The 25444-nt window shown below is 39.9% G+C and overlaps 1 protein-coding gene across 1 annotated transcript; it reads left to right on the top strand.

Annotated features, from left to right (window-relative positions):
* The first annotated feature begins 22181 nt into the window (after positions 1 to 22181).
* On the top strand, positions 22182 to 22552 carry LOC134363414 (cytochrome b-c1 complex subunit 7-like). The gene has a single exon (XM_063079022.1). It carries the CDS (start codon positions 22264 to 22266, stop codon positions 22501 to 22503), a length of 240 nt encoding a protein of 79 aa, XP_062935092.1. The 5' UTR covers positions 22182 to 22263; the 3' UTR covers positions 22504 to 22552.
* Positions 22553 to 25444: the final 2892 nt, after the last annotated feature.

Here is a 25444-nt window from a genome sequence, read left to right as displayed (position 1 = left end):
CTTGACTGGGGACATGCTGGACCTGATAAGGGCGCTAGGGTCCCTCCCTCAGCTCAGACCGATGACCCTACAGGACATCTAGTATGACTGAAAGAGGAGGAAAGACCCAAGCTTGGTGTGCAGAAGAGTCAGCTCAATGTGTGGTGCGAGCTTTGTCATTAGAACTGCCACAGTGAGCACAACAATGGAGGGTCCACAGTGGCAGAAATGGAGGCTACAGATGGGCCCCAAAGCATGGACTCCCACTTATCAAATCTGATGTTTCTATTGCTGCCTCCAAATATCCAACCTGCCAGCAACAGAGACCAATGCTCAGTCCCTTATATGGCTCTATTCCTTGAAGAGACCCACTAATAATAAGTTGACGTATTGGGCCCTTTCTGTCCTAGAAGAGGCAGAGTTTCATTCTCAGATAAATAGACACTTACTTGAGTATGGATTTGCTTTTCCTGTCCTCAGAGCCACAGCCATTACCATTATCCAGAGGCTTATAGAATGTTTGATGCACAGGCCTGGAATCTCGCACAACATAGCATCTGACCAGGGGACCCAGCTGCTATGGTCTGAATGTGTTCCCCCAAAATTCATATGTTGAAATCCTAACTCCCACGGTGATGATATTAGGAGGTAGGATTCTGCGGAGGTGATTAGGTTGTGAAGGCAAAACCCTCATGAATAGGATTAGTGCCCTTATAAAAGAAACCTACAGGAGCTCGTTTCTCTCTTCCACCATGTGAAGACATAGCTAGAAGGCACTGTCTATGAGGAAGCAGGCCCTCACCAGACACCCAGACTCCAAATCTTCTGGTGCTTTCATATTGAACTTCCCAGCCTCCAGAACTGTGAGAAATAAATTTCTCTTGTGTATAAGTTACCCAGTCTATGGTATTTTGTTACAGCAGCCTGAACTAAGACATCAATTCTGAACAAAGGAGGTGTGGGTGTGGGACCATGACCTTGGGATTCACTGCAGCATCCAGATAGAGTAATGGAATGACTGCCCTGCAACTCTGGGTCCTGGTAAGAGAGTGCACTCTTGTCAGTGGACACTGTGAACCACAAGCTATGGCTGCGGCTGGGCACTTTGGATTCCTTGTGTCCAGGGGCCAGCAGGCTCATTGTCCCTAATCAGCAAGTGGAGGCAGGGCTCCTGTTACACAATGGGGCCAGGGAGGAATATGTGTGGAACTCAAGTGACCCACTTGAGTACCTTTTGGCAATCTATTGTTGAATTGTGACCGGGAATGAAGAAGTACAGCAATACCAGACCGAAAAGGGTATGGTCACCAAAAGCTCAGACCCCTCAGAATGGAGGAACATGGAGGAGCTGCTCCCTGAACCTTTGCAGAGAAGTAGGTCTGTGCAGCACAAGGGGTGTATTATGGCAACCATGGATAGGTGCACTGTTCAAATTTCACTGCAAGAAAGAATTCAACGATTAGCTGCAAGGAGAGCAGTTAGCCTCCAGTTGCAGTGTTTTGGGGACCTGCTGCAGTATTTGAGCTGAGGTCATGTTTTTCCCTGCAGTCCCCAGCCAGTGACTGAGCATGGGCAACCTCCCTTGTGTTTGGAAACTTTGCTACTCAAGCCCCCAGCCCCAACCATGGGGTTCCAACAGGAGCAGTCATGCACTTTTATGTCCTGGCTACTGTGGCCAAAGTTGAACTGGTATAAGGATGGATGCCCAAGCTAGGCCACTGACAGTCCTTGCCCTGGATTTTGTTTTTAACTACAATTGAGAAGAGAGTCTCTCCAATGGAGGAAGCTGCAAGAAATAGACTCAGGGGTTGTTGATGTCCGGCCATGTAAGGGAGTCAATCTGCAGTGAGCGAGAATGAAACCAACATACACACAAGCTCAGTGACAAGGCACAGAGAGTACCTGCAGCATTGGAGTTCTGAGGTCCAGCTTTCCCCAGCTCTCCTGGGGTTTGATTGTTCCAGCCTTTCCTTCTATTGGGTAAGATAGTTTGGTTCGCTTCCAATAAACATTCTACTTGGAATCAGCTGTCCACACATGTGACCAAATAAGTTCCGACACACGGTTGGAAGTATACTACATCTACTTTATATCAATAGTTAACATAGATTGAGTTGAGTTTATTGTGCTCCAGACAATGGCCTAAGCACTTTACATATATAAATCCGTTTAGTCTTCCCAGAAACAACAGAAGTCCACCATCTCTCTATTATTTTCCCCAATTTACACATAAAGAAACTGAGGCTACTTTACTTTAGAATCAAGAATAAATAAGATATTTTAGCACATGACCTTAATAATGAAAGCTCCAGAGAGCTGAGACTTTGGAGATGTGCGATCTTTATTGTTTAGTCTCTCACCCGGTGATGACATCCCTGTTTTGTGTCATGAGCAAGACAGGTTTGCAGCTGCAGGTGACCTTCAACTCCTCAGGAAGGGCCATTTTTTAGGAATGAGAAGAGCAGCACTATACATAAGCAGCACTGATCATGTCCTATACATACACATTTTGAAATCCTAAACTGGGATTCAAGGCTCAACAAGTATGAGTACTTACATGGTAAGAACATATAAATCAGAACAATCCTGGAAATTCGAGATGTGAGGATGCCACAGGCATCTACCAAATGAGATTCCCACAAGGCCAAATCCCTCCCTCACAGGCTGAATTCCAGTGTCAATGCGGCAGTCCTTTATGTGAAGCTCCCACGTGACCTCTGCTCTCTTGTAAAATTAAACACTCTGGAGAGGTTTAATGAGGTACCTACCTCAAGGGTGAGAGGAGTAAAAAGGATGGGGAGGAAGGAAGAACGGAGAGGCCTAAAGTAGTAAAAGGTGGGGAGAGGCCCCACCACTTACCTGCAGCTTCTGCTGGTATCAGGTCCCTGCCTCCAGATCAAGGCCGTCCAACAGAAATATAAGGCGAGCCACATATTTCATTAAAACATTTCTAGTAGCCACATTTGAAATTTTTTTGTAAAAATAGGTGAAATCAATTTTAATATTCCTTTAGTCCAATATGCCAAAAATACTATCATTTGAAAGATAGTCAATTAAAAATTATTAATGACCTATTTTACATTTTTTTTCATAAGTCCTTCACAGCAAGTGTATTTTACACTTAAAGCAGTAAATTCGGTAATCAATTCAGATGCTAAATTCTCAGCAGAAATACTTGATCTGTCTTTAGATTTCATAAAACTGAAAATTGAAAAAGTAGTTTCATATAGCAAGTTATTCAAAATATACTTAAAATTTTCCAATAATGGAATCAGTTTTTAAATTTAAATTTTAACTAATTAAAATTAATAAAATTAAAAATTCAGCTCCTCAGTTCCAGTAGCCACATTTCAAGTACTCAGTGGCCACAGGTGGTCAGTGGCACAGTATTAGACAGCACAGAGAACATTCCATCAGCACAGAAAGTGCTATGGGACTATGCGGCTCTAGATGGTTCCAGCCTTTGGTAGTAGATACAGTGAACTTCATTCACTACCTAGCCCTGAAGAGTCAGGGAAGTGAGTTATGTACACGAAACAGGTTCTCCAGCTTCCTAGAGGCCTCTGGATGCCTCCCCCTTCACTTGCAGACTAAGACTTCTGAAGGCCCCTCCCTCCCATCCCCCAACTCCCACGTCTAGCCCGGCAGTGAAGAGCCAGGGCTATGGAGTCACAGAGATCCGAGATTTTGTCTCAGTTCATCACTTACCAGTTATTTGACTTCCAAAAGAGTAATTAACTTCTTAATTTTCTCATCAATACATTGGCGATAAGGCTGACCGGTAAGTCAGTAGTTTAGAGCATGGTGCTGATAACACCAAAGTCCAGGGTTCGATCCCTATACCAGCCAGCCACCACCAAAAAAAAAGAAGGAAAGAAATAAATTGGTAATAATATTTTAAAGCATTGTGTTGTGTGGAGTAAATGACGTAATATACATGAGGCATTTAACACAATGCCTGCCAAGAGAAGGTAATAAAGGGTCATTATTATTAGACAAAAAACAAACTCTTCTGTATGTGCTTCTGCATAGGCTTCCATAGCTTGTTCCTGCCACCGGTGCCAGGTTATTCCCTGGTATTCTTAGGCAGGGCAGGAGTAGGTGGGGATGGGGGTGAGACGCGGGGAAGGCCAGTGGTGTTTGGGCGCGGCTGTGCCGCCTGCAGCCCTGGTCAATTTATGGAGCATTTTCGCTGCTGCTACCTTCCTCCCTTCCTTTCTTACCTGCTTATCAGTTCAGATGGCTTTTGCTCTGGAACTCTAAGTCCCACGCAGCCCCCCGCCCCACCACCGCCCCTTCTCTCTCTGACCTAGAACAAACGATTAACCACACAAAACAGCCATCCACAGTCTTTCCAAGGACACCAATGACCTCATTAAGTCCAAACGCACTGGGACTTTCTCCCCCACCTTTCAGCAGCATGGGCCACTGCTGCTTCTCCCGCCTCTCCCCGCCTCTCCCCCAACACCCTGCAGACCATTCCGCCTCCTGCTTTTGCAAAGGCAAATCTTTTTTTTTACTGCTCCCTAGGCCTGAGCCTTCCCCAGGGCACAGTCTCACTTGGGCAATTTAATTTACTCCCAGGCCTCTGCCCCAAACCCCTGAACTGATGACTCCCAAACCTGTGCCTCTGTCTCCCACTTCAGGCCCAACTCAAATCTCCCTGCTGGCCTCTCCTCCTGCAGGACCCACCTGAATTCATCCTTTTCCCCTCAAAACACCCAGGTTCCCACTTGCTGTGAGTGGGGGAAGGGAACACACAGTGACTCCAGACTCCCCTGTGCCTCCTGTGCTAGGCACCTCCTTTAGCTTTCACAGTGACTCCTTTTTACAGCTAGAAAAAAAAAAAAAAAAATGAAACCTAAACCCAGTTCTTTCTAAATCCAAACTCTGCTTTCCAGTTCATAGGTCCACCTCCCATAATTCATTCAACATATCAAAGCTCTCTGCCAGGATGGATTACATACTATCTGTCCTCTAAAGGTTTGCAATTTAGTGAGTGAGACAGAGACGATACAGGTAAATGCTGTCTACTAAAATTAAGGCTGTCCAGGCAGAAATAACTCTGTAATGTTTATCGGGAACCAAATGTGAGGATCAACCTGGCAAAACACCATGTGATACATAGGCAGAAAAGTGCTCCAAAGTTTATTACAAATAACAAAGGCTTTATAGAAAGAAAAGGCTGAGGAAAGTAGAAACTAGGGCTGGCCAGTTACCTCACTTGGGTGATCGTGGTGCTGGTAACACCAAGGTCATGGGTTCAGATCCCCGGTACCAGCCAGCCACACACAAACCAAAAAAAGCAGAAACAAAGAACAAGAAGCGGATCGGTCATTTCAAAGTTACCTTCCTTGTAGGATGGGGACAGAACAATAGGAAAATGACTGACTAGTTAACTTCAGACTCTCCCTTTTGTATTTGGATTAAAGCGCAGAGAACTTCATTATCATACCTATTGAAGATTTAAACTGGCCTGTTCAGGAAATTGGCTGTTATCTCTCTCTCCTGACTTCTTGGAAGGTCAGACCACAACCTAAGTGACATGGAACTTAGCAGGGGTGACTCCATTTTGGTTTTTAGTCTGGTCTGTTGGGGCCTAGTACAGGAACTTAGTCCAAAACAATGGCCTCCAATAATTTTTATTTAACAATTCCCCCCTTTTGCTCAGGCCGTCAGCTAGGAGAGAGCCTGACCACAACTTGGGGGGCATTAGCATCGCTCTCAGACACCATCCTTCTGGATTCCTGGTCTCAGCACGCCATTCTTGCCATTCGGAGGTTAAGGTGTCTTCATTATCATGCAGTTTGCGTTTTTGTTGTTCCAGACTTTTTGACGACTTGACACTCGATAGATGGCTGCATAAAACATTTCAGACTTTTGAGAGAATACAGCGTACCCAGGAGGTTAGTTTTATGGCTATCCAGAAGATAATACTGAGAGTTTGGAGTATGCTCTCTAGCCAGAGTCCCCATGTATGGAACCAACTAAAGCTGAATTGGCAGGGGAGGAGTTTACCCGTTTTAACCACGTAACCTGTTCATTACCAAGCAGCCGGTTCATTAATTTTTTGTAACTGAGTCTCTATAATAGCCGATGTATTTATCCAGTTAGTAGGTAATCTAGCATTTATGACTGGGTTGAAGTAGGGAGTGACAATTTGCAAGTTACCCACCGATGCTACTGATTTTGAAATTTTTAACTGCATCGTCACTCTGTCAAGGAAAAGAGGAAAGCATATGGAAGGAAGAATTAAGAAGGGTTAGAGTTTCATTATTGTAGGAAGACTTGTTCTGAAGATCTCTGGGGAAAAAAACGGTCCACTTCTTGGTTTGCAGTTTGAATGTCTCTGGTTATGGCATCAGGTGTTTTTGGTGAACTCTTGGTGTGGCCCACACATCAGGCATGCAACTTGTCCCTTGAAATTTACATCGAGTTGTCTGTCTTCAGCGTATAGGCCATCAGGAACAGCAGTTCATCTCCTTCAGGTTACCTGTCCTGAATAAAGCTGACTTCTCTTTTCACTGACATTTGACTTTTGAGTCATTTGTTTCTATTTGGCTGTGGGCAGCAGGGACTTGGGTTCGGTAACAATACAACCAGTGTCTCCAATTGCATCAACTCTCGGGGCTCCATGAGGAAGACAGTGGTCACCAAAAGGAGGGGGTTAACAGTGCCTTTTTTGTGTTCCTCAAGGAATCTCAGGGGTCATCAGCAGCATCGTTCACATCTCCCTGTGGTCTCCAGAACTGTCAAAAGACAAACTTGTCATTCACAGCAGGAACTCTCAATCTCTGTGAGAGATTCCTGAATCAGCCTAAATGGAAAGGGATCAATGAAAGTGAACAATTGAAGATAGATGACACAACAGTGGTTAGCATGCGGTCCCAGGCGTGGCAGAAGAGGATGAGTTCAGACCCAGTGTGGGTATCTCCTCCATAATGGCACCACCAATTTCCTAGCACAAGTCTTGGAATCCCATTGGGACCTATGGAACGAACTCCTTTGCACCCTGGATCCAATCAGCTATACAATTCCATATTCACCCATTCAATTTCGATCTTTCTATTCTTTTCTCTCCTGCCTAGGGCTTTAGTTCAGGTTTTCATTATTTCTGACTTGGACAATAGACTTTTAACTGATCTCACTTTTCCCACTTGAGACATACACTGATGCCAGGTGAATCTTTTTAAGGTGGAGCTCTCATCATTTTACTCTGTTGTTCAGACTCTGTAGTCTGTCTTTCAAGGCCTTCCACAGTGTGGTCCCAGCCTAGTGGGAAAATGGGGAGGTTCAATCAGGGAAGAGTGGGGCGGAGTCAGGGGCAAATGGAGCATGTTCCTCGGACACAACAGTAGTCAGTCAGTTCGCCCGACTACAAGAGCTTCAAGTCCCTTCCAAAGGAGGCAAAATCTGGTTAGGTACCCTATATGTGCCTATTGCAAAACCAAATAACCATAGCATGGCCTCTGGTTCAGAAATTCTCTTAATATTTCCTTGGAAATTCACAAAAGAAGAAATACAAACAGTCAATAAATATTTAAAAGGTTAACATCCTTAGTCTAGAGTGGCAGCCATGAGAAAAGGTGTGTACCATTTTTTAAAAGAGTTCCTTCGTATCCATTATTAAATGAGATCAGTAGCTGGACTGTGTTCCTGGCAGCTGCTTTCCCCTCTTTCTCTGATGTGAGTCATCTGGGGAACTGGATATGCCTGGCTTAGGGCACTAACTGCAGAGAGCATGTGAGGTATGTACCTCTATGTCCCAGAAGCTCCGACACTGAGCAAGATTATTTTTAGAGATGACCTTCTAGGTTCCACGGAAAAGTAAACAGACAGATGCACATGATTTCCTCTGAGAGACTGGTGGTAAACAAATCCACACACATGCACGCACTATTAGCCTGTGTCAGATGAAATGCTGTATTGAAAGCTCAAACCCAACTAGGATGAAGAGAGGGGTAACTGAGTGAAAGCATCTAGCTACTCAGTCAGAAAACTGCAGGTGGAACAACTTATTCATTTCAAGTTCTTGGTAAATGTGTTGTATTAAATGAAGTTTACATACTTCCCATGAAAATATTGCTAAAACTTACTATTTAATTTCATGTCTTTCATTTTATATTATTCTGCTTGTTATCACCATTGTTTTTCCTGTGCACTGTGTTTATTATTTTTAAGTGAACCTTATAAAAAAAAAAAAGAAAAATCTTATAATCCTGCTTCTTATTAGTAGTTTGTATTATGTCTTCATACTACATTTGTATGCATATATTTATATGTATGTATCAAGAAAAGAAAAACATTTTGTCTTATAACTTTCTTTTGTCATCTAGCACTATATTCTGGGCACCCTTTCATGTTAGTATATATACTAACTCTCTATACAGACTACTCTCTTATTCTATTGATGAACATTTAGGTCATTTCCAGTGTAACAATATAGAAGTAAGCATCTTTGAACATATCTTTGAGCACTTGCATGAAAGTTTCTGTTGGGCAGCTTCTGGGAAGAAGATTTCTAGATAAAAACATTTACATGTTTTAAAAGTTTTAATTTACTATTGCTAAGATGCTCTCCACCTGTCTCCCGAAACATATAAAAATAAATTAATTTCTCATGAAGACTTAGCACCTAACACAGTACCTGGCATGCAGTAGCTGATCATTAACTGCTGGTTGGATTAAACCATCACAAACATTAGTTATTGTTCTGACTGTGAAAAAGTGATGCCCCTGACACTATTGACATGTATCGTCTTGTCTGCCTCGCTCTTAATTGTCCCAGACACCTGAGGTATTTAAGTGCTGGTAGATTCATAGTAGTTGAATGAATAGCAAATATGATAAAAAAGAATAGTACATACCACAATACATACAACTTCTGACTGTCTCCTTGTTTGAAAGCTATTTGTTGTTACCTGAAATCATAGAATTCTAGAGAAAACAGGAACTTAGACATCAAATCTAAGTGTCTCTTTCTTAATAAGAAGTGAAAGCCCACAAAGGTAGTAATTGGCCAAAGGTTTGAGAATTGTATATCCTACTTAAAGCACTTCTTCTTTCTTGCCTTCCTTTCTTGACTTGAATGTACAGATTGGGGGGCTGGCTGGTTGCTCAGTTGGTTAGAGCACAGTGTTGATAACACCAAGGTCAAGAGTTCGGATCCCTGTACCAGCCAGTTGCCAAAAAAAAAGTATAGAATGTAGAGATTGAGTGTAATTTTATTTCATTTGACTATATCATATAAATAAGGCACCTTACTGACTGAGATAAGTTTCCTCAAGTCTTTTTATTTCTGTCAATTTGCCTGCCTAGAGCTTTCCTTCTCGCCTTTCGAATTTTCTACTTCAAGTCAGCCAAGAATTGGAAATGAGATAACCAAGCTTATTAAAACTGTATGTCAAGTGGTGGGATCTGAGTGTGAGTCTGAGGTTTTCCTATGAGTGACACACAAGAGTCTTAATACCTTTTTGTCAGCTATTTTGGCTCTTCAGGACAGCTTGTGTGTGTGCATGCATGTGTGCATGCATGTGTGCATATGTACTTTCTAAGCTTTAACAGTGTTGCCATGTTCTGGATAGATGAGATGATGTTGCAATGTCTATATATATAATATTGATATATACATAGTGCATATACAATATTGACATATTCTATGTATATACACTTTTGAAATCTTGAGAGGTATTCAGAATATATATATATATATTTTTCAATATATATGGCAATAGTATACATGCACTATATATACATATATATTTCTTTTTTTTTTTTAATCTTGAAAGGTATTCAGAACCCTTCAGATTAAAAAACTTCCCAAGTTCTAAGGAAACAAATAGCCAAAGGGTTTGTCTTCAAATTATGTTAGCATTTGGCCAAAGTCTATTTAAAGGACAGTGAAAAAGAATCCTTTCTCCATCCCCTTACTGAGATACAATTCCAACTTTGGTTTCATCATCAGAAATTTCAGGAATGGTGTCTATGATGGGCAGAATAAGGGCTGCCCAAAGATGTCCATGCCCTAATTCCTAAAATCTGTGAATATGTTACCTTCCATGGCAAAAGGTACTTTGCAGATATGATTAAAGATCTTGATATAGGGATATTATCCTGGATTGTCCAAGACAGCCCAGTGTAATTACAAGAGTCCCTATAAGTGAAAGAGGGAAGCAGGAGAGTCAGAGTCAGAGGAAATATGACAACAAACGCAAAGGTCAGAGTCATGCAGTTGCCAAAGGAATACAGACATCCCCTAGGAGCCAAAAAAGACAAGGAAATGGATTCATGTAGATGATTCTTAAAGTAAATGTACTTCACAGGGCCTGGTTTTCCAAAGCCTTGCAGTTTCAAATATTGACCTCGCAAAGGACTGGAAATTTTCCTCAGGCTATAGAGTCACTGGTGTAAGATAAAGATTTGTGGCACAGCAAGGTTGCTGGCTCAAGGACAGACTAGTCACTGATTGTTATGTAAAGATACTGAGAAATTCCTGTAAGAAGGGAATGTTTGCTAGATCAACCTTTTGTTGGTGGATCACTTAATTGTCTAATGGAATGTCATCTGACTTGTTTCACTGAAAGTTACCAGCCTATATTGTTAAACTATAACCCCACTTATGTTCTCTTCCTGTAACTTCCTGGTCTGGAAAATAAATGCAGGAAGAGAACCCCAATTCAGCATTAATTTCCCAAGGAAGGGATGCCTCTCTCTTGAGGGTTCCAGGGAAATTAACCACTTTGGGGCTTCTCACTGCTCACAAGAGATGGGCTTTGAGTGATCCTTTGTGGCTCCATCACCCAGGGGAAGTGGGGTGACAAATCTGTGGGGGCAAAGCAACAGGTTCATCTCTAGAGCCTCCAGAAATGAACACAGCTCACTAATGACACCTTGATCTTAGCCCAGCAAGACCATTTTGGATTTCTGTCCTCTAGAACTGTAAGATAATAAATTTGTGTTATTTTAAGTTTATGGTAATTTATTATAGCAGCAATAGGAAATAAATACAATGTTTTACCACAGGCAATGCAAGTCTGAATCTTGATTAAAAGACAACTGTTCTTTTACATTTTAATCAAAGCAAACATCTTTTAAAAATGAATGGTCATTTAGGCTAAGATATTTAAACAACATCCAGTCAGAATTTGCTAGAATTTCCTGGTTTTGTTTCCCTTCCAAAGAATTGCTGCTGTCATATCTGATAAGGGCAAATTATTTGTAGAAATACAAGGTAGTGTTTATTATTTTGAAGAACATGATCATGATTAGTATAAATATCTGCTCCCTGAAAGTGATAATAAAGAAATAAAGTAACATTTACAATTATATAACTTCTTTTTACCATAGAATGCTTCACATTTTAACATAATTGTATACACATTATGCCAAAAAAAACTATTAAATATTACTATTACCATTTCACTACTGATGAGCTTGATGACAAACTATCTCAGGAGAGTAGAACAGAATATTAAGCAACTACCAAATTCACATAATTCTGTGCCCTAGCCGAAGCTGGACACACTTTGATAAACTATCTTTTCAGGATGCTTCACCTAACTGAACACCACAGAGGCTTTTGCAACTTGCTTGGACTTGAGTTCAAAGCATTCTGGGGCCTCAGTCAGGGCCAGGACCAAGGTAAGGTGAGTGAAGCACTCACCTTAGTTACAAAATTTGAGGAGGCACCAAAAGTTTCAGTACTCAAGATCAATAATATATTAATGTAATATTTTTTAAAACCAAATCAGCCAACTATGGCCTATGGGCCAGCTATCTATTTTTTGTGAATATTGTTTTATCAGCAACCCTGATAAGTGGAAAAGGAAAGGGATGAGGCTAAGGAGACTAAATCTAGCTACAGCATCACCTAAAAGACAACCAGAAAAATAAATGCACATGTTGAAAATGCATGATAATATTCCAAAAAGTAACATAAAAAGATAAACAGTAAAAAAAAAAAAAAAAAAAAATGGGGGAAAATATCTGTTACAAATATATCCAAAGGGTTACAGCCTTAATGTGTACACATTAAGAAAAATACTAGCATACAATTATAAAACTAAGCTAAGAACATACATGGTGTATTAGTCTGTTTTTGTTGCTTATAACAAAGTATGCTCAACTGGGTGATTTATAAAGAAAACGAAATTTCTTGCTTACAGTTTCTGAAGCTGAGAAGTCCAAAGTCCATCTGGTGGTGGCAACAGTGACCCAGGGGTCTCACATTGCAGATGGTGGAAGCAGAGAGAACAGAGAGAGAGACAGACTGTCCTCCTCTTTTAGAGCCCTCAGAGCCACGCCTCTGACCACCATTTTTAATCCATTCACTAATGGACGGTCCTATAATCCAATCACTTCTTCAAGGCTCCACCTTTCAACTACCACAATAGGATTTCCCACCCTCTCAACAGTCACAGTGGGGGCTACGTTTCTAATAACATAAAATTTGGGGGACACAATTCAAACTTCAATGAGTTTTGGGGGGACAATTCAATCTACTACACATGGTCAATTCAGAAAAAAAGGAAAAACAAATTGGCAACAAAGGCGCTAAAAATGTTCATCCTCATTAGTAAGTAATACTTGTAACTAACATAGAGGTAACACTTTCAACTATCAAATTAATTTGCTTTTAAAAGATTTTCAGTGAAGACAGAGAAATAATCTCAAGGAAAGTATAAATTGTTGTAACTTTTTTTGGAAAGCAATTTGGCAATGTGTATCCAGAGCCTCAATTTTTTTGCACTTTTAGATACAGTAATCTCACATCTAGGAATCCATTCTGAGATGATATTGCACAGTGTGTTAAAGAGTTCCATACAAAGTTGGTCTCCAAAGAATTAAACGTTCATTTATTTAGTCAACAAATATTTCTTGATTGCTTGTCCAATAATAAGACTTATTTATTTTGATCATAAATTGAAATGGACTCTTCTATGGTTTGAATGTTTGTCCCCTCCAAAGCTGATGTGGAAGCTAGATCCCCAGTGTGGCAGTCTTGAAAGGTGGGGCCTTTGAGAGGTGATTGGAAGGTGAGGGCTCTGCCCTCATGAATGGGTTAGTTGATTCATGGATTAAGAGATTAATGGGTTAATGGACGAGTAGGTTCTCATGGGAGCAGCACTGGTGGCTTTCTAAGGAGAACAAGTGGAGCTGGCCGGTTAGCTCAGTTGGTTAATGCAGTGTTATAACACCAAGGTCAAAGGTTCAGATCCCCTTACTGGCCAGCCACCAAAAATTTTTTTAATTAAAAATAAATAAATAATAATTATATATACACATATGTACACATATATACATACACACACACATATATATGTGGAGCAAGTGAGCAAGTTAACCTGCACTCTTGCCCTATCGTCATGAGATACCCTGCATCACCACAAGGCTCTGCAGAGCATTCCCACTAAGAAGGCCCTGACGTGTCCCCTGGACCTTAGACTTCCCAAACTTCCAAATTTAAAAAAAAAAAATTGTATTTCTTTATAAATTGCTCAGTTTCGGGTATTCTGTTAAATGCAACAGAAAACTGGCTATTACAGATTTAGTTATGGAAACATCTGTCCCTGACAAGCTGCAAGTCAAGACACAATTTTGCTCTGGGTCTGATATCATGCTGCTTTAATTTTTTAACAATCATAATGATTGGTTTTGAATATGTGATGAAAAGATAGTAAATATGAGAGTACATACAAAAGATTATGGAAAGATTCATATTATCTTTTAATTCTATTTTTCCACAAATTTTTTGAAGGCCCTCATATATTGTACTCATTTATTGAAAGTCCTCCTATTTGTTTAAAGAAATGGAATGTGGATTTTAGCCATCCTAACAGGGGTGAGATGGTATCTCAGTGTAGTTTTGATTTGCATTTCCCGAATGCTGAGTGATGTTGAGCATTTTTTTCATATGTCTGTTGGCCATTTGTATATCTTCCTTAGAGAAATGCCTACTTAGCTCTTTTGCCCATTTTTTAATTGGGTTGCTTATTTTTTTCTTGTAAAGTTGTTTGAGTTCCTTGTATATTCTGGATATTAATCCTTTGTCAGATGTATATTTTGCAAATATTTTCTCCCACTCTGTTGGTTGTCTTTTAACTCTGTTAATTGTTTCTTTTGCTGTGCAGAAGCTTTTTATTTTGATATAATCCCATTTGTTTATTTTTCCTTTGGTTGCCCATGCTTTTGGGGTCGTATTCATGAAGTCTGTGTCCAGTCCTATTTCCTGAAGTGTTTCTCCTATGTTTTCTTTAAGAAGTTTTATTGTTTCAGGGTGTATATTTAATTCTTTAATCCATTTTGAGTTGACTTTAGTGTATGGTGAGAGGTATGGGTCTAGTTTCATTCTCCTGCATATGGATATTCAGTTATCCCAGCACCATTTGCTAAAGAGGCAGTCTCTTCCCCAGTGTATAGGCTTGATGCCTTTGTCAAAGATCAGATGGCTGTAGATGTGTGGGTTGATTTCTGGATTCTCTATTCTATTCCATTGATCAGTGTGTCTGTTTTTATGCCAGTACCATACTGTTTGGGTTATTATAGCTTTGTAGTATAGTTTAAAGTCAGGAAGGGTTATACCTCCAGCTTTATTCTTTTTGCGCAGCATTGCTTTGGCTATGCGTGGTCTTTTGTTATTCCATATAAATATCTGGATAGTTCTTCCCATTTCTGAGAAAAATGTCATTGGAATTTTGATGGGGATTGTATTGAATTTGTATATCACTTAGGGTAGTATGGACATTTTCACTATGTTGATTCTTCCAATCCAAGAGCATGGGATATCTTTCCATCTTCTTGTATCCTCTCTAATTTCTCTCAGCAGTGGTTTGTAGTTCTCATGATAGAGATTTTTCACATCCTTGGTTAACTCAATTGCTAAGTATTTTATTTTTTGGGTGGCTATTGTAAATGGGCAAGCTTTCTTGATATCCCTTTCTGCATGTTCACTATTGGAGAATAGAAATGCTACTGATTTTTGTGTGTTGATTTTGTATCCTGCTACTGTGCTGAAATCATTTATCAACTCCAAGAGTTTTTTTGTAGAGGCTCTAGGCTGTTCAATATATAGGACCATGTCATCTGCAAACAGGGACAGTTTGACTTCATCTTTTCCAATCTGGATGCCCTTTATTTCCTTCTCTTCTCTGATTGCTCTGGCTAGTACTTCCAAGACTATGTTGAATAGGAGTGGTGAGAGTGGGCATCCTTGTCTAGTTCCTGTTCTTAAAGGAAAAGCTTTCAGCTTTTCCCCATTCGGGATGATATTGGCAGTGGGTTTATCATATGTGGCTTTAATTATGTTGAGATACTTTCCATCTATACCTAACTTATAGAGGCTCTTTGTCATGAATGAATGTTGAATTTTATCAAATGCTTTTTCAGCATCTATAGAGATGACCATATGGTCCTTGTGTTTGATTTTATTAATATGGTGTATCACATTTATTGATTTGCATATGTTGAACCAACCTTGCATCCCTGGGATGAATCCCACTTGATCGTGGTGAATAATTTTACATATGTTTTGCTGTATTCTGTTTGCTAGTATTTTATTGAGGATTTTTGCATCTATATTCATCAATTGATGAATATAGATTCAAAAATATCGGCCTATAGTTTTCTTTTTTGGTTGTATCTTTACCTGGTTTTGGTATCAGGATGATATTTGCTTCATAGAATGAGTCTGGGAGGTTTGCGTTTGTTTCAGTCTTTTGGAATAGTTTGTAGAGAATCGGTGTCAATTCCTCTTTGAATGTTTGGTAAAATTCTGCTGTGAATCCATTTGGTCCTGGGCTTTTCTTTGTTGGGAGCCTTCTGATAACACCTTCAATCTCCTTTATTGTTATTGGTCTGTTCAGATTTTCTACATCATCATGGCTCAGTTTTGGGAGCTTGTGTGTCTGGAAATGTATCCATTTTCTCCAGATTTTCAAATTTGTTGGTGTATAGTTTTTTTTAGTATTCTTGAATGATTCCTTGTATTTTAGATGAATTGGTTGTAATATCACCTTTTTCATTTCTAATTGTTGTTATTTGAATCTTCTCTCTTCTGTTTTTTGTTAGCCATGCTAATGGTTTGTCAATTTTATATATCTTTTCAAAAAACCAACTTTTTGATTCATTGATCTTTTGTATTGTTTTTTGGGTTTCAATTTCATTCAGTTCTGCTCTGATCTTAATGATTTCTTTCCGTCTTCTAACTTTAGGTTTGGATTGTTCTTGTTTTTCTAGTTCTTTAAGGTGAAGTGTTAGGTTGTTCACTTGCCATCTTTCCATTCTTCTGAATTGAGCATTTAATGTGATAAATTTCCCCCTTAGTACTGCTTTTGCAGTATCCCACAGGTTTTGGTATGATGTATCATTATTTTCATTAGTTTCAATAAATGTTTTGATTTCCTGCTTGATTTCTTCTTGGACCCATATGTCATTAAGTAGAATGCTGTTTAATATCCATGTGTTTGTATAGTTTCCAGAATTTCGTTTGTTATTGATTTCTAGTTTTAATCCATTGTGGTGTGTGAAAATACATGGGCTAATTCCAATCTTTTTGAATTAGTTGAGACTTGATTTGTGACCTAATATGTGATCTATCCTGGAGAATGATCCATGTGCTGATGGGAAGAATGAATATTCTGAGGTTGTTGAATGGAATGTTCTGTTGAGATGGAATGAATGTTCTGAGGTTGTTGGATGGAATATTGTTGGATGGCTCACATCCAAAAGACCCTTAATGATAAACGCTGGCAAGGTTGCGGAGGAAAAGGAATTCTCATACATTGTTGGTGGGACTGCAAAATGGTGCAGCCTCTATGGAAAATGGTATGGAGGCTCCTCAAACAATTGCAGATAGATCTACCATATGACCTAGCTATCCCACTGCTGGGAATATACCCAGAGGAATGGAAATCACCAAGCCGAAGGTATACCTGTTCCCCAATGTTCATCACAGCACTCTTTACAATAGCCAAGAGTTGGAACCAGCCCAAATGTCCATCATCAGGTGAGTGGATATGGAAAATGTGGTATATCTACACAATGGAATACTACTCAGCTCTAAAAAAGAATGAAATATTGCCATTTGCAATGACATGAATGAACCTAGAGAGAATTATTTTAAGTGAAACAAGTCAGGCACAGAAAGAGAAATACCACATGTTCTCACTTATTGGTGGGAGCTAAAAATAAATAAATAAATACACACACACACACACACACACACACACACACACACACACGGGGGCGGCGGGCGGGCAGAAGACAGAACAATTGCATTTCCTTGAAGTAGATACGACAAGCAAACAGAAAGGACATTGTTGGGAAGGAGAGGGGAGAAGGAGGGGAAAGGGAGGTTTCGGTAATGGGCCACAATAATCAACCACATTTTATATCGACAAAATAAAATAAAATTTAATTTAATTTAATTTAATTTAATTTAAAAAAAACGAAGAAGTTGAGGATCTGATTCAAAATGTAGAAGAAAAATACAAAATGAAGAAGAAATGGTGAGTAAACTAGTATTAACAAAACAGTGGAAAACATTTACAGAGAGCTAACTTGTACCAGGTAACCCTTCTAAATGTTTTGTGTATATTAACTTATTATACCTCATAGCAACCTTAAAAAAATAAATAAAAAATAAAGAAAGAATGAAAGAAAGAAATGGAATGTGGCATATGTTTCCAATTGAATTTAGCTAAATTTCAAACCCACACCGAGGGGAAACATGTACTCTAATACATTGTAGGCAGAAATGTACACTAGAAAATCTTATTAGAGGGCTTTTTAATAATATCTACTAAGTTTTTAAAATATTCTTTCCCTTCGACCTAGCAATTGTACTTCCAGGAATACATTCTATGAAAACACTCACACAAGTATAAAAAATATGCACACAAAGATATTCATTGCAATACTGTTTGTAATAAAAAAATCAGAGATAACAATTTTCCAATGTAGAGGATTGGATACACAAACCACAGTACTTTTATTCAAAAGAGTAGTATTTAGCCAGTGGGGTACTGGTAAAGTGACTTTCCAAAAATAAACAAAGCCTTAATTTGTAGAGTTTGCCAATTTTTTTTTTTTTTTTTTTTTTTTTGGTCATTTTTGTGACCGGCCACACTGACACTCAGCCAGTGAGAGCGCTGGCCATCCCTATATAGGATCTGAACCGGCGGCGGGATCTCCGCTGAGCTCCCAAGCGCTGCACTCTCCCGAGTGCGCCACAGGGCTGGCCCTGAGTTTCCCAATTTTTATGGTGTACATTCTCCCATCATGGCCCATTTTGAGCTACCAACATGACATTACTTAATTTGAAGTTGGAAAGAGATGTGTACATTTGTCTCTCTCAAGTCTGCACAAGCAGGTTGCATCATACCAGTGATTCAGCAGAAGGAAGGATGGTAGGAAGGGAGGGAAAAGGAAAGAGAAAAAGAAAAAAAAGAAAAATGATATGGATCTAATTATAGCGACACAGGCAAATGTCCAAGATGTATTGTTAATTGAAAACAAGTTGCAAAGTCTTAATGTATAGTTATGTAAAATAATATGCATAGAATACATGTTAGTATATTCATAAGAAAACACTGAAACCCAATATACCTAATAACCAATGTTTACAGATCAAGACTGTTATCTCTGGATAATGAGAAATATGGGAAAGTTCCCTTTCTACATTACATATTTCTTAACATTTGAATTTTTATAATCTATATGCTATTTTAATAATCACACACACAAAAATACAGTACTTAGAATAAAACCTACAACTGAAGGTCTTAAACTCTGTTACCAAGAGGACCATTTGTGTTTTCTTTTTTTTTTTTTTTTTTTTATTATTCAGGAGTACCATTTTTAAAGTAATAACTCACCATGTTTTCAAACGGTGCTCTCACTTTTGGCTGGTGGGAATACAAATTGGAGCAACCTTTCTGTAGGGCAATTTGGAATACAAACCAAAGCTCTAAAAATGTGATATCTCTTGACCCAGTGTTTCCACTTCTGGGAATTTATCCTAGGAAAATGATTAAGGATGCAAGCAAAGATTTAGCTACAAGGATATTCTTTGTATTATTGTTTCTGTCAACCTAAATGTGCAATAAGGTTATATAAATTATTATAGATTCATATAATAAAGTATTCTGCAGCCATTAACAAAAATATAGAAGTCTATTAATGTAAAAAGATGCTTACAGGGCCGGCCCATGGCTCACTTGGGAGAGCATGGTGCTGACAACACCAAGTCATCTTTTAAAAAAAAAAAAAAAAGATGCTTACAACGTGTTTCAAATGTAAAAAAGTAAAGGCAGATCACAGAGCTCTGAATACAGTGTGATCTCCACTATCTAAAGCTACAGATCATATGACTTAAGTCCCTGGCCCATGTTCAGTTACCTGATTCATAGAGGTGAAGGGGAAATGCTGTAATTTTCCCAAAACAATTCTTGGGTTGTGCAATTCCTACTGCCTGGAATGACCTTCTCTACCCTGTGTAAGGAATTCTACTCAGGCTCCTCATCACTTTTTAATGTGCATGGCTTTTGATCTGAGTCCACTTTTAGAAATTTACCCTTGCACAAATGCCCAAAGTTATATGCACTAGAATGTTTGTTACAATATTGTGTATAATAATAAAAATGTTGGAAACATACATGCCAATAAAGAGGGTTTAGGTTAAATAAATTATGTTACATCCAATGGGATGCTATATGACCACTAAAATAAGAAACTCTCTACACTGTGAAATGAAAAATAATCCAAAATTACTAAGAAAAAAAAAAAAGCCAAAAAAAGTAACCAAATAATAATAGCTAGCATTTATTGAGCACTTATTATATACCAGACATTGTTATTTACAAAATTTCATTTAAGGCTTATCATAATCCTATCTCATTAATCTGTTTATTAGGCAGATGAGAAAGTGAAATATAAAGGAGGTGAAGAATTTAATTAACTTTACAAAGCAAAGAGATTAGCTGAACTCTCCAGTGGGAAGGTGCAGAATTCCATCCTCTCAAATCAAGCAGGAAAAAATTGAAAGCAGTTACCATAAAAGTTAGATAAAGGGAAAATTTTGTAGGATTCCTAAGAGATAGGCAATGCCCTAGACTGTGAAAATAATTCCCGGCTGAAATTCATAGGCTTTGAGCTCTCATTAAATGGCAAGCAGATCCCAGCCATTACAAGAGCTTAGCTTGTTAACTGACAGCCCAGGGGGGAATTCCCAGTAGGTGCACCCCCCACCCCCCCCACCCCCCCACCCCCCCCACCCCCCCACCCCCCCCACCCCCCCACCCCCCCCACCCCCCCACCCCCCCCACCCCCCACCCCCCGCTCCCAACCCTCATCTGGAATCTTTGACTAAGAATCGTAAATCCATAACCCCAATCCCAAATCTTTAACTGACAGCTGTGCACACATAACATCATTTTAACAGTCTCAAAATAAATCTGTTCCCCTCCATTGAATAATAACTGCAATCCCAAATAACCACAATGAGGAAATTAGTTTAAATGATACCTTCTATAAGTTATATTTACCAAGATGTAATAACAGATTTTTACCTCACTGTGCTGCTTGTGTTTGCATTGTTTTTGTTTTTTTGTTTTTTTGTTTTTCTTTTTAAAAGATGGCCAGTAAGAGGATCTTAACACTTGACTTGGTGTTATCAGCACCACACTCTCCCAAGTGAGCCACGGCCAGCCTCTGTGTTTGAATTCTCTGTGGTGGAGGTATTTTAGGCTGGCTCATTGGCTCAGTTGGTTAGACTATGGTGTTGATAACACCAAGGCCAAGGGTTCAGATCCCCTTACCTGCCAGCTGCCAAAAAAAAAAAAAAAAGAAAAAGATATTTTAGACATTTTAGAGAATCTCACAGGTTGGAAATAACCTAACATTTTAGACTGGTTTTTAATTTAAAAACTTAAATTGAAGAGGTATACTGAATATTTAATTGCTTGAGAGAATTTGATTTACTAAATTTTCACTAACACTGTAACATTCGTTGAGCACTACCTACCTGCCAGGCACTTTTATAAGTGTTTTGCACACACTAACTCAGGTAGGGCTCACAGTAGCAATAGTATGCTACCCCCATTTTCAGATGAGAAAAAGAGGCACAAAGAATTACATGACTTGCCCAAAATCACACAACCAATTAGCGGCAGAGCCAGAATTTAAATCTCAGCAGTCTGGCTGGGAGCCCATGCTCCCAACCAATGACCTTTCAGAGCCCAGGAAGACTCCTACAGGAACACTCTGTAAGTATTTGAGACTGGGCTGAGAACAGGCCAAGGTGATTTACAGCATATAAATCTGCCTTGTTAGGGGCATAAAGTACCTAAGACAATTGGAAAAAGCACTATGTGAATCTGACAAATTTAAGGAATTTAATAAGTGAAGTTTATAAACAGTTTAAATATGTAAGATAATTTGATTTGTTAGATCTGTATGCTTTTGTGACTTTAAGATGCAATGCTTAAGAAAATTCTATTACATTTCTAAAAAATGTTTTAATGGGAAGTTGAATAGTCAAATTAATAGGCTCACTGAACATTAATCAAAGAACAAATGAAAGTGTTTTATTTTAACATAAGATTGATAGATTTATAAATAAACTTGAGAAATGTGATTAAATGATTAATAACAACCAGGCTTAAAATTTACAGCCATAATAATTATCAATTAAAACACAAGCAGCTTTCTGAGTTCCTTCCCATGCACAAAAAGCCCTCTTAGACATTTAAAATCCCAACTGACAATTGGTATAGTTATAGCCCTATTTTGCAGTGGTGGAAAAAGTTAAAGAGAAATAATTTCTCAAGGTGATAGAACTAAGAAGTGGTGGATCCTGCATTCCAGCCCAGGCGACACAAGATTGCCAATGCCAACACACTCCACCACTTTCCTGTTTTCCTGTGCCACCTCCAGGATATAGAGATTCCATTTCTATGGAAAACCATGTCACTTATGAATGCATAACGTAGAGGAATATATACCAATATGACCATAATGGTCTTTACTGGAGTGGGAATTATGGAGAACTGTTATTTTATTCTGTAATGTTTATGATTTGAATAAAAGGTATTCTCTACTTCATCGCCGTAATCTCTTTGCTGACAATTTAAAATTAAGGAAATTCTGGGGTCAAGATGGGGAGCAGACCTACGGTACGAATTGTAGCAACTAACAGTGTGATGGTGATCAGTTGCAGCATCAGGCCGGTGGCTAGAACGAATTCAAAAATGGTATTACAATGCTGCAGGTTTCAATAAACTGGGGTTAATGAGAGATGATACAATACACGAGGATGAAGATGTAAAAGAAGCCATAAGAAGGCTTTCTGAGAACGTTTATAATGACAGGGTGTTTTGCATTAAGAGAGCACTGGACCTCACCATGAGACAACAGATCTTGCCTAAGGAGCAGTGGACAAAATATGAGGAGGATAAGTTCTACCTTGAGCCATATCTGAAAGACGTTATTCGGGAAAGAAAAGAGAGAGAAGAATGGGCAAAGAAGTAATCATGTAGTTAAAATCTGTGGATACAGCTGTCCTCAAAGTATTTTTATGAAGTTAGTTAACCCTGAAACATACATAAAGATGTATTACTTTAAACAAATGTTTGTTGTAATCATAAAAATAAATAAATAAATAAAATTAAATTAAATTAAGGAAATTCTGCACTTTTTAATATTTTACTTTATTTTCTGTGTTGTGAATCAGGATTCTGTAGTCATTTATTAATATTTATCTCATGGACTTTCTTTTCCTTTCTTTTTTTTCTTTTTTTCTTTTTGCTGCGGTGGGTATGGGGATCTGAACCCCCGACCTTGATGTTATAAAATTGCACTCTAACCAATTGAAGTAACCCGGCCAGCCCTCTTTTCCTTTCCTACATTCCTGTTTGTGCTTCAAATACCCCTTCAGATGGCCATCACTCCTAGGTGAGACCTTTATTTAGGTTCCCATTCCCCACATCCCATAGAATTAGTCACTTCGCTTATGCTACCTTTGTGTCTAATACAAGCTTTTATTATTAAACTTATAATACTGAATTATAGTTGTTTTTCTATTCATCCATATTCCATTGGGGTGCCTGTGTCATATTTGTCTGTTCCAGGCTCTATCATAGAAGTTGGTTGGTTAAACCAAACATGTTTTGCAGTAAAAACTGAAGTACACTTTGCATGGGCAATTATGTAGTTTTGTTTTATTTTCCTTTCCTTGAAAGTCTTACTTTCTTTTGGTCCTTTTTTTTTTTTTTTTTTTTTTTTAAATTTATAAAGAACAAGTTTATTTGGCATACGATTCTGGGACAGCTGCATCTGGTGCAGGCTTCAGGCTGCTTCTACTCAGGGCAGAAAGCAGCAGGCAGCCAATGGGTACAAGCAGATCACATGGCAAGAGAAAGCAAGAGAGCTCTTTTGGTCCTTTAACTCCAGTTTAGCATTGGAGTAGATGACAGGAAGCAAGCCAGGACTGGTGGGTTAGTTCAGCTGGTTCGAGCGCAGCCTTAAAAAGCGAAGGTCACGGGTTTGGATCCCCATACCGGCCAGCCACCAGAAAGGACAAAAGACAAGTTGAATTAAAGGTAGAATTAAGGTGTTACAAAACTAGAGAAGTTGAGCGACTTCTGTGGAAAAAACGATCCTTTGCAAGGCAGAATTGAGAATGGAGCCGTATCCCATATTAGCAGTTGGGAGGGAGAATCTTGTCTTTGCTCCCTAGGTGGTCCATCTCCTGTTGCTCACACAGGCCAGCCTGGCTGCCACCTCCAGTATGTATTTTTCGGGGTACAGTTTTCTACTTAAAAGAAAGAAAAAATAAATAAATAAAATACAAAACAAAGGCAGTTAAGCTCTTAACCAAAATATTTTTAGATAGTTGGGGCCTGGGAATACTTGTTACTTATCATGACCCCAGTATACTTGTGTTTTATCCTGGACTGCCTCAGTGGTGGAAATTTCCAGTTAAGGTAGTAACGAGGAGGGTGCAGCCCTACACACCACCTGCCCACACACCACTATCCCTGCACCTTCTCCCGCTTGCAGTGGGGGGACCAGCCTGGGGGGGGGCTGGGGCGGTGACACCTGGGTCTGGCCTTGCCACTTCCCCCAAATCGGCAGCCAGGAAAGTGAAAATGAAAAGAAAAACTGCTCTGACTGGCCCCTCTTAAGCTGGCAATCCACACTGGCCACTTAGGCTGTGGGAAAGGAGAGGAAGACCTGGGACTTAACGAGCTGATGACCCTCGTAAAGGGTTTGCCTCTCCCTCCTGAGGAGGGCGTTTCCTTTCCCTGCCCCGCCCCTGAGAGTCTCCTCCCCCACGAGGCCCCGCCCGGTTCCTGCGCCTCCGCCCCGCGCCCCGCGCCCCGCTTCCGCCCCTGAGGCCACGCCTCCCGGGGCCCAGCCCAGCCCCGCCCCTACCAGGCTCCGGCCTGCGTGGGGCGGAGCCGCGGTGAGGGCACTTCCTCTTCCTCCCTTTCCTCCTCATCTTCCTCCTTTTGGTGGGGGCAGGTCCCGGGATCCCCAGGGCTCGGCGGGAACTAGGCTGAGGCGAACCCGGGGTTCCTTCCCATTAGGAGCTGTCCAAGCCTGGTGGTAGGGCGGCGGCAGTGGCCTGGGGTTGAGTCGCCTCCTCTCAGGCGTATCTCCGCAGTGAGACCTGTCGGGAAGGGTAGACGGTGAGGATCGTTTGGGTGTTTCTTCCTCTACTGCTCACAAGCCCGACCCAGGTGGAAGTGATGGGAAGGGAAGTAGGGAGACAGATTGTTGAAAGCGGGAGAATGCAGCTGAACGACCAAGTGCCTAGCCGAAGAAACATCAGGGAGCAAGGACGTGAGAGAGGACTAAAGTTTTTTGAGGCGAATATGTTGCCAGAAAATACAAATGGCTAGAATCACCATCTAAGTATCACAAATTTCAAACTGCGCTTTAATGACAGTCCAAGGGATGTCTGGTAATTACAGTAGACACCTGACCTAAAAATTGCAGACCAAGTTCAGATGGCAATATTTAGAGAAATGCATGCACGACGCGGGAATTGCGATATTGGTGTTTTCAGAGTTGTCTTCAGGTATCTAAAAGATATTGGGGGGGATCTCCAAGGAATATATATCTCAGACATAATCAGAAATGCCGTGAAGCCACTGTCATCTGGTTTTCTTTATGTCTGACGTCAGATTGTATTCAAGCACGCATTCATTGGCTGGTGTGAGCCCTTGTGATCAAAATGAAGCCGAGGGTTGTTTGCCTACGGTCTCCGAAGCTGCAGAGCGTTGCCTCACACTTCTTGTAGGAAGTTTAAAGGAAAAAAACAAACCACTTAACTGCTTCAAGTGCTGAGCATTGTGCTAGAATAATTATAGAAGCTATCCTTCAGCTTCTGTGAATTTTTGCCTAAGGAAATGTATAGTGAGATTTACTTCATAGCTACCTATTCCTAGTAAAACTTTGTCCTTTA

The sequence above is a fragment of the Cynocephalus volans genome, chromosome 14 (genome assembly GCF_027409185.1).
Source record: "Cynocephalus volans isolate mCynVol1 chromosome 14, mCynVol1.pri, whole genome shotgun sequence".
Taxonomy (NCBI): Eukaryota; Metazoa; Chordata; class Mammalia; order Dermoptera; family Cynocephalidae; genus Cynocephalus; species Cynocephalus volans.
Note: the sequence above shows the minus strand (reverse complement) of the source record. Positions and strands in the feature narration are given on the sequence as shown.